This window comes from Equus asinus, chromosome 1, assembly GCF_041296235.1.
Source record: "Equus asinus isolate D_3611 breed Donkey chromosome 1, EquAss-T2T_v2, whole genome shotgun sequence".
Taxonomy (NCBI): domain Eukaryota; kingdom Metazoa; phylum Chordata; class Mammalia; order Perissodactyla; family Equidae; genus Equus; species Equus asinus.
The window spans coordinates 202,054,238-202,071,559 of record NC_091790.1 but is presented as its reverse complement, the minus strand read 5'-3'; the positions used below and the strand labels follow the sequence as shown (position 1 = coordinate 202,071,559).

General features: G+C 42.8%; 2 protein-coding genes across 4 annotated transcripts in view; both read right to left on the bottom strand.

Annotated features, from left to right (window-relative positions):
• Positions 1-17,322, bottom strand: part of LOC123287442 (GTPase IMAP family member 1-like) — a 221,816-nt gene that overhangs the window by 99,952 nt on the left and 104,542 nt on the right. The window lies entirely within an intron of this gene.
• On the bottom strand, positions 8,668-15,778 carry LOC123285957 (GTPase IMAP family member 7-like). 3 transcript variants are annotated; one of them, XM_070515827.1, is made up of 3 exons: positions 15,057-15,312; positions 11,946-12,144; positions 8,668-10,133 (listed from the first exon to the last, which is right to left on the bottom strand). In XM_070515827.1, exon 3 carries the CDS (start codon positions 10,080-10,082, stop codon positions 9,207-9,209), a length of 876 nt encoding a protein of 291 aa, XP_070371928.1. In that variant the 5' UTR covers positions 10,083-10,133; positions 11,946-12,144; positions 15,057-15,312; the 3' UTR covers positions 8,668-9,206. The 3 variants fall into 3 exon arrangements, with proteins under 3 accessions (XP_070371928.1, XP_044627190.1, XP_070371934.1); XM_044771255.2 differs by lacking the exons at positions 11,946-12,144; positions 15,057-15,312 and adding an exon at positions 15,534-15,778; XM_070515833.1 differs by lacking the exon at positions 11,946-12,144 and having other exon boundaries at positions 15,057-15,313.

Here is a 17,322-nt window from a genome sequence, read left to right as displayed (position 1 = left end):
AACAACAGACTCCGCAGGAATATAATGGATTATGAGAGAATACTATGAAAAAGTATATGCCAGCAAAATGGGTAACCTAGAGGAAATGGATAAATTCTTGGACTCCTACAGCCTCCCAAAGCTCACTCAAGAAGAAGCAGACAATTTGAACAGACCAATCACAAGGAAAGAGATTGAAACAGCCATCAAAAGCATCCCAAAGAATAAAACCCCAGGACCAGATGGCTTTCCTGGGGAATTCTACCAAACTTTCAGAGAGGATTTAATACCTATCTTTTTCAAGCTATTCCAAAAAATTAGGGAGGATGGAACACTTCCTAAAGCATTCTATGAGGCCAACATCACACTGATACCAAAACCTGACAAGGACAGTACGAAAAAGGAGAACTACAGGCCAATCTGGCTGATGAACACAGATGCAAAAATTCTCAACAAAATTTTGGCAACCCGAATACAGCAATTCATCAACACGATCATACATCATGATCAAGTGGGATTCATACCAGGGACACAGGGATGGTTCAACATCTGCAAATCAATCAACGTGATACACCACATCAACAAACTGAGGAATAAAAACCACATGATCATCTCAATAGATGCAGAGAAGGCATTTGACAAGATCCAACAGCCGTTTATGATAAAAACTCTGAACAAAATGGGGATAGAAGGAAACTACCTCAACATGATAAAGGCCATATATGACAAACCCACAGCCAACATCATTCTCAATGGGCAAAAACTGAGCGCCATCCGCCTGAGAACAGGAATGAGACAAGGATGCCCTCTATCACCACTCTTATTTAACATAGTTCTGGAGGTCCTGGCCAGAGCAATCAGGCAAGAAAAAGGAATAAAAGGAATCCAAATGGGGGGGAAGAAGTGAAACTCTCACTGTTTGCAGATGACACGATCTTATATATAGAAAACCCCAAAGAATCCATTGCAAAACTCTTAGAAGTAATCGACAACTACAGCAAAGTTGCAGGGTATAAAATTAATTTACATAAATCCATAGCATTTCTATACTCTCATAACAAACTAACAGAAAAAGAACTCAAGAACACAATACCATTCACAATCGCAACAAAAAGAATAAAATACCTCAGGGTGAATTTAACTAAGGAAGTGAAAGACCTATATAATGAAAATTACAAGGCTTTTCTGAAAGAAATGGATGACGACATAAAGAGGTGGAAAGACATTCCATGCACATAGATTGGAAGAATAAACATAGTTAAAATGTCCATTCTACCTAAAGCAATCTACAGATTCAACGCCATCAGAATCAGAATCCCAATGACATTCTTTACAGAATTAGAACAAAGAATCCTAAAATTCACATGGGGCAACAAAAGACCCCCAATTGCTAAAGCAATCCTGAGAAAAAAGAACACAGCTGGAGGCATCACAATCCCTGACCTCAAAACATACTACAAAGCTACAGTAATCAAAACAGCATGGTACTGGTACAAAAACCAGTGCACAGATCAATGGAACAGAATTGATAGCCCAGAAATAAAACCACACATCTATGGACAGCTAATCTTCGACAAAGTAGCTGAGGGCATACAATGGGGAAAAGAAAGTCTTTTCAACAAATGGTGCTGGGAAAACTGGAAAGCCACATGTAAAAGAACGAAAATTGACCATTCTTTTTCACCATTCACCAAAATAAACTCAAAATGGATCAAAGACCTAAAGCTGAGACCTGAAACCATAAGGCTTCTAGAAGAAAATGTAGGCAGTACACTCTTTGACATCAGTATTAAAAGGATCTTTTCAGACACCATGTCTTCTCAGACAAGGGAAACAATAGAAAGAATAAACAAATGTGACTTCATCAGATTAAAGAGCTTCTTCAAGGCAAGGGAAAACAGGATTGAAACAAAAAAACAACCCACTAACTGGGAAAAGATATTTGCAAGTAATATATCCGACAAAGGCTTAATGTCCATAATATATAAAGAACTCACACAACTCAACAACAAAAAATTAAACAACCCTATCAAAAAATTGGCAGGAGACATGAACAGACATTTCTCCAAAGGAGATATATGGATGGCCAATAGGCACATGAAAAGATGTTCACCATCACTGATCATCAGGGAAATGCAAATCAAAACTATGCTAAGATATCACCTTACACCCATTAGAATGACAAAAATAACTAGAACAAATAGTAACAAATGTTGGAGAGGTTGTGGAGAAAAAGGAACCCTCATACACTGCTGGTGGGAATGCAACAGGTGCAGCCACTATGGAAAACAGTATGGGGATTCCTCAAAAAAGTAAAAATAGAACTACCATATGATCCAGCTATTCCACTACTGGGTATCTATCCAGAGAGCTTGAAGTCAACAATTCTAAAAGTCCTATGCACCACAATGTTTATTGCAGCATGATTTATAATCGCCAAGATGTGGAAGCAACCTAAGTGCCCATGAACGGATGATTGGATAAAGAAGATGTGGTATATATATACAATGGAATACTACTCAGCCATAAAAAAGAACAAAATCATCCCATTTGCAACAACATGGATGGACCTTGAGGGAATTATGTTACGTGAAATAAGCCAGATAGAGAAGGATAATCTCTATATGACTCCATTAATATGAGGACTTTAAACCTGTGGACAAAGAGAACAGATTAGTGGCTACCAGGGGAAAGGGGGGTGGGGGCAGGAACAAAGGGTGAAGGGTTGCACCTACAACATGACTGACAGACAAAAATATACAACTGAAATTTCACAAGATAGTAACCTATCATTAACTCAATAAAAAATTTAAAAAAAAAAGAATACATCCATCAGCCACAAAAGGTTCCTCACACTCTTTGCAATGCCTCCCCATCCCACCACCCTCATCCCAGGCAACCACTTATGTGCTGTGCACCGACATGCATAGCAACTGTCCCTTGATGGGAACATTTGAGACACTGCCTGAGACCCAGATTCAGAGCTGAGGTCACAGATCTTTATGGAGGAGGAGACGAGGAGGAGGATGAGGGTGTGCATTGCCATCATTACAAACTTCTGCAACACGGCAATTTGCTGAGTCCAAATCCCAGAGAATGCAACCCAGAGTAGAAGGAATTTCAGGTCATCAAGATGCTATCTAACAAGAAGAAAGAACTGAGAGTCACGGCCTTAGAGATTCCATCTTTTATATTTGTTTATAAACATAGATAAGACTGCTGTGTCAAAAGAATATGTTGGTTCACAACATCCTCAGGAGCTTCCTGACCTCCGTAGGTGGACGGCAAGGAGAGACGGAAGAAAGAGGCAGACCATGCTAGATGGGCGGGCGGCAGGTTGAACAAGCAAGGGAGCTTACTTACGAGGCTTGTCTCAGGCGGCGGCAAGATGAGTAGTTTCCCCACCTGCTCGCCAAATCCTAAAAATGTATATAGAGCCTTTACTCGGCTCAGTCACATATGCCATCCAGATAGTCTCAACACCACATTTCCATCTCAAGGCTGGATCCTTGGGGCAGCTTCTGGGAATGGGGAAGGCATGCGGAATGTGCATTCCAAGAAGAGGATAGGAAGTGGGGAGCCTCCAATTGCCCAGGGCCAACTCTAGGGTCAACTGGCAGTCGTGTCCTCTCCATGACCTCCCACGACACTCCACCTCTTGTGACCAGCTCTTCCAGTCTCTCATGCCCCCTCTTCCCCAATGTGCCCTCAGCGGTCAGCAAGGGGTTTCTCTAGCACGGAGGTGGCTCGTTTGGCAGCTGTCTTGCTGCGTTGGAGGCAAATGCTACAGCAGCAATACAGGCACACGCAAGAGAAAACACAGGTCAAGACAATAATTCCAAAAATCAGGGACAACTTTGTCCACCAAGAGCCCCATGATCTGCATCGTTGATTTACTAAGTCCTCCAGGCTGGGGGTTGGTTCAGGGCATTCACTTGTGTCCTCATATGATTTAAGAAAGACAACAGATTAGCAGACGCACCAGGTATGAACACACAACATTCTGTTTGGATAATGGCACAGGTGCCTCCTTGCGAGGCAGTGATGTTTAAGGCCATTCTAAGTTGGAGGACGGCTTTCCTCATTAGAGACATTTTAGAGTTCAGTAAGGACCATGTTTCTGACTACCATTCAAAGCTTGCTTTATGAATTTAGTGAGGGCTCCTGTGTGGGGTACAACATCCAGAAATTATCCAATTTTTACATCCATATTCAACAACTGACTATTCAAATGAACTTTCGGTCGTTGTCCATGGACCACGTGCACAGCTCTTTGGCAAATGATTGCTGCGTCTCAAACATGTCTTCTTTGACCTCGGGGGCTTATTACTCACAGCATCTCTTGAACTTCTCTGGTGGGGTGGTCTTCAGAGTTAAAAGTCACAGCAGAAAACAAGTCTCTAATTTATAACATCCTCTTGTTTTCAACCATAAGCATACTTTCAAGTCTGATCATTAGCTCTATACACCAGATTGAGACTGTCAAAAAGAAAATCCACTCTCAAAAAGCTGAGTTGTGGGGCCAGGCTGGTGGCACACTGTTTAAGTTCGCATGTTCTGCTTCAGCGGCCCGGGGTTCACCGTTTCAGATCCCTGGTGCGGACATACACACCGCTTGTTAAGCAAGGCTGTGGTAGGCGTCCCACATATAAAGCAGAGGAACATTGGCATGGATGTCAGCTCAGGGCTAATCTTCCACAAAAAAAAAAAAAAGTCGAGTTGTGATCGCTAAGAATGGTCAGAACTTTTGCCACAGATGTACCATAAGCTTGCTGTGAAAGTCTCCCACACCGCTGCAAATGTCTTGCCAGGCACCACACTGCTCTTTATTGCCTGTCCTCTCCTCGGCCACAAAGATGTGGAGACTCCTCAGCACAGATTTTTTGCTGGTCAAGGCTGGGCTCTGGTTGACCTTGAGTAAACAAGGCCCAGGGCTCACAGGGATGCTTCTCCCACTTCAGATACTGCAGGGCCGACTCCACCTATTTGAATCTCGTGACTCTGGGATTTGTACACAAACACCCCTCCCTAGTAGGAATGTGGCAGCTTCAAAACTCTCTCAGTAATCCACATGAGCACAGTGCCTTCCCCTGACTCCTGCTCCTGCAACTCACTTGAATTCCCAACACCTCAGGTACAGGACTCAGGATTGGCGAGATCCTGGAGTTCTTCTCTAGAGTCATCTCCTCCACAGCCAAGAAGGCAATCTGTATATAACTGTGTGGTTGCATAGGAGGGACTCCACAGGGACATGGAAAGAAGACTTTTATTCTTTTCTCCTACTGGCCTTTCAAACTGGCTCTGTTAGTGCCTCAAGAGGAAAATCTTGGATGGCTTCTGCCCTTAGCAAGCACCTCTCCAATCACTGTTAGTCAGATTTGTGTAATTAAAACATCCAACCCAATCATCAAACTCTGAATTTCATTGAAGGGTAAAGTGGCTCCTTCCCCTGGCTGGTGCCTGCTTCAGCTGAAGGACCTGCCATGTGGACAGGGCTTCCCAACGGTGCCCTTCTCCTTTTCCGCCTCCAGTCAGGCATCATAGGTCTGACTGTTCATGGGTTGGAGGAGAACAGGAAGAGACACTGAAGACAAGTCAGTGTAATCTGGCCTCGGGGGTTGGAGGCACAGTGAGTGACTCTTTTCCTCATAGGGCACCATTGATGACTCATCATAGAGTGTGCCCTGGAAATGTCTAATTCCAAGTCCAGCTAATGACCGCTATGTCCCCTCCAGCAGGTTACTTCCAGCCCAGTTCCCAGCACCTGGGCTCCCAGAGGTCTGGTCCATTCATCACTGATGGGATCCCTGGTGGACTCCAGGGCAAGTTCCCTTCTAGCTGGCTCTGGCTGGCTCCCTTCTGTGTAGCCCACATTTGATTTATGGGAAACACATACTTTTCCCCTCACTCAGAGAAAGTTATGGATGCTTCCAGTACAGGCTCCTCAATCTTTACCCTGCTCCCTCTGGCACACAGCAACATCCTTTCATATATTTAGAGCCACTAGGCTCCAAAACTAAACTCCAGAGGACAAAGCTCATGTCCTCCCAGGAATCTATTACCATACACCACTCACCTTTTCTGGCACCTTCAGAGTCCAACAGGGCTCCCTACTATGTTTGAGGAGAGAGGGAACCATCATCCCACTGGGTAGGAGATGCAAGGTGGAGTCACTGTGGAGCCTCCCTTATCGTAACACATTGTTGCATAGAGATCACCTTACTGCTGGGAAGGCTGTTACTCTACAGAGGAACCCTGAGGTCAGTGACCCGAAATCTAAATGTCCTCTTTTACAAAGTCCTTTCCTCTTGACCTCTTCAAATACCTATCGAATTAGTTGAAGACTAAACCTCACATAACTGGTTTCTAGCTCCTTCCTTTGACAAGTCCTCCATAGATTTTCTGGCACACAGCTTTGGAATCTGGCCATATTGGCAAATACTGAGGACTCAGCTGAACTTGAGGGAGATATTTATGTTAATATATTGCCACATTCGCCCCAGGCCTTTCACATCATCTTCAGTCCAAAATTTCAGGTTAATGCAGGACTCTTACGCTGGACCCTCCCTTTGACATCTGATACTCAACTTGTCACAAACCTCACTGAATGCTGTTGCTGCTGAGTCTATGCTTCCCCTGACAATGTTGCCTGCAGCCCCCAACTTTCCTGTTTCTGAAAAGAAGCAAGATCGTCGTTCAATCAGCCACATGCACACATCCTACACTTCCTTCAGAGTAGACTTCAAGCCCTGAATTCTTCCTCAAGTCTTCTCCTAGAAATCCTAGTCTAATTCCCCACTATGGGTCATGGTGATCGTATATTTCAACAACAGGGATAGTGCACACATCAAATGATGGAACTTCCAGAGACCTCAGAGCTCAATCAGAACCACTTTTGGAGAAAACTGAGATATAAGGATTGTAAAGATAATTGAGTGGGGAATATTTCATTTGTCAAACAAAGAGATAGTGTTGATACGATTTCTTTGATTTGCTCATTTCTCCTCTGGGTATGTCTTACCTTCCAAAGCAGAATATAAGATCAGGAGAAAAGACATCACCTCACTTAAGTTGATCTTCAATAGACCCTAACACAGGCCTAGACACACACAGGTTAATTGAATAAATAATGCTTCTGGAGGTCTCTGAGGGAAAATATCTTTTAAATGGTTCTTAAATGAAAGGTGCCAGGACTGTGCATGCACACTTTGCTCTCTAGAGATGATTCTGCACTGATGTGTCAATCACCAGAAATGACTTTAAACAGGAGAACTGCATTATGGCAAATAGCAGTTGGGTCGGCTGTGCTATTTCGAATATATTATGAATGTGTTTTCTCACCACAGTTATTTCCTTCCACGTTGTCTTGACTCCATTCACAATATTTGTAATGACCTTAGTATGAGCAAGTATTTGAGACGTTATTTCTCCCGACTACTCTCTACTCCCTGTCTCCCTAAAATCCACTGATACAGTAAATACTCTCGGTCATGTTCACAGACCAAATAAAGGACAACTGGAGAAATCCCAACAACTTGAATTTGGCTTATCTGCAATCACTATAAATGATATAAAGGTCATCCCTCTAACTTTGAAGACTCTCGATTATTTTAGCAAGACAGAACCTTTCATCTGCTCGCGGCCAATGTCATAGTTTGTGAGGGTAATCTTGTCCCAGAGATTTCAGCTATCAGGAGACATTTTTCTGGTGGAAGAAAACACTAGAGAGAATTTTTTAAAAGTAAAGATCAAGGAATGCTCTGAACGAGAAAAAGAAGTGGGTGTCATACGGTTGATCAATCTGGATTCTCGCAGGAGAGGTGGCCCGCTGTAATTTGGAACCTGGAGGAATGACGAGTGAAGGGGCTTCCTACAAGCTGTAGATATGGGGTTTGGAAACAACCAGGGGGAGTACTGGTGACGGTGAGGAGATCACATCCTAACCCTAAGGGGTGAGTGAAAACTGGAGCCCAGAAGGAGAGTTGGGTGGAGAGGCCACCAGGGCAGGAGCTGTGACTTTGGGCTTCGGGTTGCAGCTAGTCAGTGATGACCCTACAGGGAGAGAGGCAGGAGAACAAACACCCTGACCTTGTTTATCTACACCCAAGAGACCCCCTGCCTGGACTTCCCATTGGCAGAAGCCAAGCAGAAGGCAGAAAGCAAGAGATCCACTGGTGGAGTCCACAGAGATCCCCTCCTAGGGAAAGAGCTAGAGTGAAGAAAGGTGAAGAGTGGGTCTGCAGAGGAAAATGGAAAGTATTTTTCACAGAAGAGAGTTTTAAGTCATAGTCAGGGACAGCTGAAGTTAGGATGGTGCCTGACAAAGAAAAGAGAGAAAAACAATAAGAGGACCTGTCAATCTCCAGAGCCCCAGGAACCACAGGACAATCTTGCCAGAGAAGCCTGATGCTTCACTAACAAAGTATTCACAGACGTGGACTGAAATAACACACATGACCAGTGGTGCTAACACGTAACGTATGCAGGATTTCTTATCTGAACTTTCCTAAATTGAGTCTTTGAATTCTAGTGATGGGTTATTGCCTGATTTTGCCAATTTTGTAACTTCTTAAATTCGTTGGCACTGTGATGGGGGACAAGTGGGATCAGGGAGTGGTAGGGAATGAGCTGTGAAGATGTTTAATTCTGGTTAGCTACTGCTGCATAACAAACCATCCCACAACTTAGTGGTTTAAAACAGCAAGAATCCTTTATTTTTCTAATGAATCTGCAATTTGGGCAGGACTCAGTGGGAATGGCTCATCTTTGCTCTTTGCACCTTCCTCAGAGGTGGCTCAGTTGGCAGCTGGACAATCCACTTTTGTGTTGCCTCACTTGCGAGGCTGGCAGATGAAAGATCAGGCAGGGAAATGGGCCTGTGACTTGAAATCTTTGTATGTGGGCCTTCCCATGGGCAACTTGGGCTCCCTCACAACATGGTGGCCAAATTCCAAAGGCAAGCACCCCAAGAAAGCAACGAGTCAATTCCCTCTTGAACCTGAGCAGTCACATGGTGTTGCTCCAACTATCCACTATTTATCAAAGCAGTCACAAAGTCCGTCCAATTTCAGGGTAAGGGGCACAGATCCCATAACTCAATGGAAGGAGTAACAAGGTCAGATAGTAGAAGAATAAGTAGGATAGAAGATACTGGCATGGCCATCTTTGGAAAACATAATCCACCACATTACAAATCATAGCAGATTAAGAAAAAAATCAAATTTACATTACTTCCAAAACATATGCCATATTTTTGAAAGTGTCTTCATAATCGCATTTAAAACATCTTGGAATACACTACTCTCAGCTTCTTGCCTTATATTTTTTATTTTCTCATCATATTTCAGCTGTATTGATTTAATTTTTTCTTCTTTTTCTTTCAGTGTATCAGCGTATTCCTTTTCTAGAAGTTTAATTTCATTCTCTAGTGGATCAGTGTAGATTTTCTTCAACTCCTCTGCCCATCGTTTCCACATGTCCTCTGTGCCCTTGTATATGGCGTATGAAAAGTACGCCCCTCTGTTCTTCTGCACCATGTTCTCTACCACCTCCACCAGCTCCTGCACTTGAGCTTCCTTCTCAGCTTCATCTGCTCTGTTGTTGAAGGCGCAGCAGCGGTCCCCACACTCCTGGATGATGTTTCTTAGCTTCACATCCGACTTTGCTATAAAGTTGCTTAGGCTCTCATCCTCCAAATAATCTTTGCCAGTGAACAAGATGATCATGTGCTTCGTGGCTGCCTTCCCAAAGAGAGCCTTGATCAATGCGATGGTATTCTGATCTTGCTCTGTGCGGTAGCCCACCCTCAGAACCATGAGGATGGCGTGAGGCCCAGGGCAGGATAAGAGGACACACCGGCTGATTTCCCTACAGATGGTCTCCAGTTTCTCCTTGGTGTCAGAGAGCCCTGGGGTGTCAACAACAAGAAGGTTCCTCCCTTTCCATTCCCGGGATGCTTTTTGACATGTCCAGGTAACAGCGTGAGGAGCAATTCGAGAATCAAACACGTTTTTCCCAAGGATGGTGTTTGCTGTTGCACTTTTCCCACTTCCAGTGTTCCCTAACAGAACAATCCTCAGAGTGTTGTCCTGAGCAGCAGCCATGTTCAGAGGATCTGGGACTTAGGTACCCACAAGACCTGGAGGTTAGGAAGGCTGAGAAGAAGAGAAAAAAGGTTCAATTTCAGTAAATAGGAACCATTCCCAACTCTCTTTTCTTTCTTCTCCTCCCTGAAAATTAGTAATAGTCTATTACCCATATTGATCCCAGTAGAGACAGAAAGATGAAACAGTTCAATTACTATGGAAGACACAATAGAGAAAGGAGTTAAAGAGTATCCCCACAGAGGAGTACCAGGTCCATACAGCTTCACAGGGGAACTCATTTAGACCTTTAAAGATCTGATCATCTTGATGCTACATAAACTATTCCTGATCATATCAAAAAGAACTAAAACTTTCAATTCTTTCCATGAAGCAAGTGTGATACTGACCCCAAAGGCTAAGAAAGATTTCACCAATAAATAAAGCTACAGACGTGTTTCATTTGTGAATATTGACACAGAAATCCTAAACATATTATTAGACACTAATAAGTAATACACCATGATGAAATGTGATTTATTTCAGAAACATTAGGGTGGTTCAATGTGAGAAAGTTGATTGTTACAACACATCCCATTAACAGATTAAGAAGAAAATTACCTAGATGCAGAAAAGACATTTGACCAGATTCAACACAGCTTCATGTTTAAAGCATTTCATAAAATTGGAATTAAAAGATATTTCTTTTTGTGTGTGTGTGAGGAAGATCGGCCCCTGCTAACATCTGTTGCCAATCTTCCACTTTTTTGTTTGAGGAAGATTGTCACTGACCTAACATCTGTGCCAATATTCCTCTATTTTATGTGGGATGTCACCACAGCATGGCTTGAGGAGCCGTGCTAGGTCAGCACCCAGGATCCGAACCTACAAATCCCGGGCCACTGAAGTGGAGCACGTGAACTTAACCACTATGCCACCGGTCCAGCCTAACAGATATTTCTTTAATGTGATTTTATATAAACATAAATTTTGCAAATCTTGCCATACCATTTTTTTTTCCTGCAGCTAAAAAAGTTGATTATAAAGTTCATTTGGATGAAGAAAGAAGAAAATTTGCTTGGACAATAAGAAAAAGAACAATGAAGGAAGGCTAGCTCCACCAGAGGGGAAAACATCACAGTTTCTATAATTAAAGCAGTATGATGTCGGTGCATGAGAAGAGAGACAGAACAGAGAAACAAAAACAGAAAATTCACAAATAGACCGAATTGATCATACTATATTCACTCATATTCAATTCGATTATATTATGCTACATTTATATTCAATAAGACAACATCTCACACCAATGGGAAAAAAGATGGACTAATAAGCAACACCGGGATAACTACATAACCGGACAGAAAAAATGAAACTGCATCCGTTTCCTCATGCCATTCAAATTCCAAGTAGATCAGAACTGAAAGGTAAGACACAAATCCCTATAAATAATAGAAGAAACACAGATGAATTCTTTGTAACCTGAGGGCAGGGGAAATAGTGCTAGGATTTGAAACAGAGGAAGGAAAAAGACTCATAAATTTGACTACATAAAAATCTAAACGACAATGTGAGGCAAAAATCACCACAGACAAATTAAAACGCAAATGTCAAACTAGGGGAAAAAATTCCAACGTAAATCCAAGAGGGTTAATTCCCATATTAGACAAAGAAAATCGAAAAGGAGAGAAACAAAAGACCAACAACTTGATAGAAAATGGAGCAAGAGACATGAATAAACAGTTCAAAGAAGAAAAAAAATGTAAATGTCCCTTGAATATATGAAACGACATTCACTCAAAATAGAGGAAAATAAGTCAAAACAGAAAAAGTAAAATAACTAGATTAAATAAATTAGAATTACACTGAGATACTACTTCTCACCTACAGGTTTGTCAGAAATCCAGAAGTCGGCTGGCACAATCTGTTGGTAAAGGTACAGGGGAAGCGGGTGCTCTCCCACACGGCCAGAGGGAGTGGAAAGGCAGCCCCGACCACAGAGGAGAAGTTAGCAGCATCTTGCAAAAGTCCATCTGCATTTACCCTTTGACCAGAAGTCCCAATTTTAGGATTTATTCCAAAGCTACACTGACAAAAATACAGACAAACATTATGCACAAGGCTATTCACTGCACCACTATTTGTAATAGCAAAAGACCAAAACCCTATCAAAGGCCCATCATTAGGGCACTGGTTGAATAGACCTAGGTATTCACACAGTGAAGTACAATGCAACTGTGAAAAGGAATGAGCACTATCTCTATAAACCAGTATAGAGAGGTCTCCAGGATGTATCATCAAGCAAAAAAAGCCAAGTGAAGAAAGTGATGTACAGTTCACTACCGCTTCTCTAAAGGGAGGAATACGAACTACACATATAAAATATATGTATTTTTCAAATATATGAAAAAGCAGTGGCAGGATAACCTGAAAACCTTGTTGTTAGTGCCATGGAGTCAAATCTGAAGCCTGGTGACCCTTAGGACAGCAGAGCAGAACTCTGCCCGGTCTTTCGGTGAGACCCTCACCATCCAGCACTACATCAAACAATGCTCCACGGTGATTCTCAGGGTTTTCATGGCTAGTTTTTTCAGAATTAGGTGGCCCCGTGCTTCCTCTTAGTCTGTCTTAGTCTGGAAGCTCTGCTGAAACCTGTCTGCCATGGGTGACTCTGCTGGTATTTGACATGCCAGTGGCACAGCTTTCAGCATCACAGCAACATGCAGCTGCCACAGTGTGACACCAACAGACAGTGCTGTGGCTCCCTGACCAAGAAATGAACCCGCTGATTCTTAACCACTAGAGCGCTGGGGCTGGCTAATCTGAAACTAAGCAAAGTGTTACTTACATGGGGTGGGAGGAACAGGGGGAGGAACCGGGATAAAAGATGAAAACTAGACTTTTTGGATATATTCAGATTTGCTAGATTTGATCTTGAATCCCTGTTAATAGTTTACATAATTATACAACAAAAATTATATCTAAAAAATACCAGTAAAAATTAAAAGCAAATGAAATGAATGAATCTAACTGTGTTTGTGTGGTGCAGGAACCACAGAAAGAATTGGTCCAAGAGACTTGAAAATGCAGTAATCTCATTGTCCATCCCTAGTGGGAAATAACTTAAGGCCAAAAAGAACTTTGTAAAAAAATCTTAAATTGTTTTTAGGAATCCTATTCTTAGTTTTGTGTGTATATGTGTGTGTGTTTGTAGTTTTGAGGTCCACTGAAAAGGTATAAAAATAATGATGACCCAGTAGCAACAAGTACCCTTAGTGCCCAGATTGTGGTCTTCAAATGCCATTTCCCACCTAAAAAAATTAGGGCTCTTAGAAGGAAGAACTGATTCCGGGTCTGGGCCAGGAAATGTACAAGCTGACCCTAGACCACCTTGTCGTACTAGAAAGCCAGGACGCTATCAAAAATTCTGAGATCTTACCAAAGAGACTCAAGAGCCAACTTGGACAGGCTCTAACTGGACAAAGATGGGACAATTTGAGTGTCAATAAGAATGATAATTCCAAAGGATTGAAATATATCAAATGTGTTGAAATCCATGAGTTGCTAACAGTTCCACCTTCGGAAAAGAAGTCACTTGTTCTCCTTGGAGTCTGCCAGGAGAGCATCTAATCATTCTGAACATTGACAAAAAGGGGAAAGAATCAAGCATTTCTCTTGTCTTCCTTATAATAACTGTACCTCATGGAAATGAAAGGATTGCCGAGGGGAAGTTTCTTTTTATAGGATTATTCTATCTAATAAATGAAGAAAAAATGATGGAATATCCTTATTTGTGACCCTTAATGAAATAAATTTACTCCAGGCAGTCATCAGTGTTTGCTAACATTACAGAAGGAGAGACAACAGGACATCACGCGTCTTCTGATGGAAGTTCACAGCTGCACCTCTGAAGCGGTCCCATCAAAACACCAGTCAAACCTGAATCTGATTAAGCCTCTCCCTAAATATAAATTCACACAAAATGCTAGAACTAGAAGAGCGTGGTAAATGACATCTTGAGGATGTAATCAACAAAACGTACACTGTCCAAGTCTGTTAGACAAAAAACTTCCCCTTTCTTAAAAAAGGATATTTTACAGAAAGCAACAGATGAAAACCTACATATTATGGTAACCTTAAGAAATCGAACAATTGCAAGTTATAGACCTTGTTTGGATAAGACATCACACAATTTTAAGAATCATGAGACAATCAGAGAAGTCTGAACACAACCGGTAATATTTTTTAAAATTGTAGTTGCTTTTTGATGTCTCATCATGGTAATATTTTTGACACGGCCCTTATCTTTCAGACAGACATATTCAAATATTTACTGATAGAGTGACACCATGTCGGATATTTACTTGAAAATGATCTGAGGAGGATAGAGAGTTCTGAGTAATAGAGGAAACAAAATTGCATCAATTGATAACGGTTGAATCTTGGTATAGGCACAGGAAAGTTCCTTATATTATTTTCCTTATCTTCAAATAAGTTCAAACTTTTCCATAATAAAGAACGTAACCTGTGAGCAGTATAACTACTCCTGAACACACACTGTATACTAAGCACCATGAAAAATATGTTTCGCACATTATCTCATTTACTCCCAAAATATGATCTGCAACGAAGCTAATTTTATTATTCTAATTTTTTAAATGAGGAAGTAGATGTGGCTCAAAAATGCTGGGAAACTAGCCCAAGGTCACGGTGCTAAAGGTTTTGGGCAGCAGGGGATCCAGTTCAAAGTCTGTCCGACCCCACCGCGCTCGCTCTTAACCACTGCACACTACGGCCTCCTCTGGGTTCCTCCTCAGGAGCACAGCTCTAAATTTCATTCTGCATCAGGACAGAGAGAGATCAGCGCAGGGCAGGGAAGACAGTCCATGCTCTTTCCAGAAGCGAGAACTGGCAGCAAGGCTGTAATTAGGCAGGAACGAGGAGGGCGTCACACATGTTGTTTCCTTAGCGTAGCTGATCCTCTCCCCTCCTCACCTCGTCTCTTACACTGCTGCGGACACAGCTTCTCTCTGTTAACTGCTGGAAAGGATTCAGCAAACCAAATTCCAAATTTCCTCTGCCGTTAGTGACCTGTGTAACCCCTGGAGAGTCACCACACTCTGGGATTCTGCTTCTTTTTCAGTAAAAAGAGGGATTTAGACGAGGTGGTCTCTAAATTGCTCTAAGACCTGCCCTGGGGACACTAACTTCCTAGTCAGGGAAGAGGATGGGTTATCAGGCAGCACTCATGTCCATCACAGGATCAACTGGATGGCAGGAGCCCTACGCAGCATACGTTTGTCCCGTTACATAGGAGATGGACAGACGCCGTCTCCTCACTCCCCACCCTACCCTCCACCACCACATCTCTCCCACCACTCTCAGACCAGAATCCACCCCCCGGCAGACTCCCTGGATCCTACTGCCCCTCACAGCTCTATGGCCCAGCAGCCTCTTCTCAGCCAGGCTCACCTTCTTTTGAATGAGTTGATGAGTTCTCAAGTCCTCTCCAAAGAAGCTCTTTGAAATGGTGCTTTTGCTTTAACTCTGGGGGAAAAGTCTTTGCACCCTCTGAAACCTCTGAGTGAGGAAACTCAGATTGGGTGGAGCCAGTGAAGGAACTCTCTGCCTTTAAAGAGACAGAAACATTGCCTCATGATTTGGTGGGTGCTTCAGTGTTCGCAAGTTGAAAGCTTTTTCTCCACGTGCCTGCTAGTGCACCAGAATTTCCAAAGCTACATTTGCTGTTTTGGGTTATAGGGGTGGAGCCAAAGGGTCCTTATTAAATGACCCACATCTGGCCCAGGAAGCCAGGCACAACGTCTGCTCATCTTCCCTGGGTGGGGTGAGAGACTGCAGGGTTTATCGGGGAAGAAAAAACTCAGATATGTGGCTTGGTGTTTCCAAGTTCAGAGCCTGGGGAGGCTTCCCAGTGACCGTATAATGTGGGTTCTTACTAGTCTTTCAGGAACGTCTCATGTTACTCATTCAGAAGTTAACAGTACTCAGAAACTAAGCCAAAGGGTCTAAACCATTGGGAACCAAGAGAAAAAGAGGAAGATGAGGCCTGGAAAACATCTTCCAATGACCACACAGCATCTCTAATTTTCTTCCAACAGTTCTTGCAAGCTTGGAAATATGTATCACCTGACAGGAAAGGATGCACCTGGAGAGCAGATTCTAGTTTCCCTCCCAACCTTCCTACTTTCTCCTACCCCAGGCCCAGGCAGAGAGAGATTTCCCTAGATTTACCCAGTGGATGGTACCAACCTGCTCTGAGATTAAAGGCAGGTTGTCAAATGTCTCGTGGTTGACCAGCCCTTCCAGTAGTCTGTTGCATCTCCCTAAACATATTATGTTTTTGATTATACATTTTGATTTACCACATTGTGAAATTGGATTAGTCAATGTACAAGCTGGAGAGTAGGTACTAAGAGGACCAGAGGTGGCAGAAAGTAGCTCACTAGAGGTAGCCGCCCAGGGAGGGAAGCAGCTAGATTTGGAAATTATGCTGCTAATGTCCATATTGTTGGTCGATATCATTGGGCCAATTATTGATGTTAATGCCTTGGGTCACCTGGAAGAGCCACAGGTAACAGTTTTCTGACTTGCAATAAAGACATAGATCAGGACCAGTTATGTAATTCACAAGGTCTGGTGCAAAATGAAAATGCCAGGCCCTTTGTTCAAAAATCATTAAGAATTTTAAGATGACATCCAGAGAACATGAAACCAAGTGAGGGGCCCTTCTAAGCACAGGACCCTGTGCAACTGTTCAGGTCACATTCCCAAGGAGCTAACCTTGATGAAGCTGCGTATGTGTGAGTCTAGAGGAGAGCCAGACACGCATCTCCTGCTTGCCTCCCTCTTCTCAAGGCCTGGGTGATTACATCTAGGGCCCACTCAGACAATCCAGGATTAATGTCTCCACGTCAAAATCATGAACTCCATCACATCTGCACAGACCCTTTGCAATAAGGTAACTGACATGCACAGGTTCTGGGGATTAGGACATGGCTGTCTTTGGGGGCCAGTATTCAGCTGACCACAATCGGGTAGGTTAACCTCTCTGCAATTCACTTTCCTAATCTTTACAATGGAGTACCTCCCTCATGGGGTGGTTGTGAAATTAAATAAAGTGGTATGTATGAAGTGGTCAGAATGGTACTCAGATTATAGTAAGCGATCAATAAGTGTTAGCTAGTAGTAGTAAGAGAACTCTTGATACTAGTCTCAGGTCATAGATTACCCTCCTTAAGCT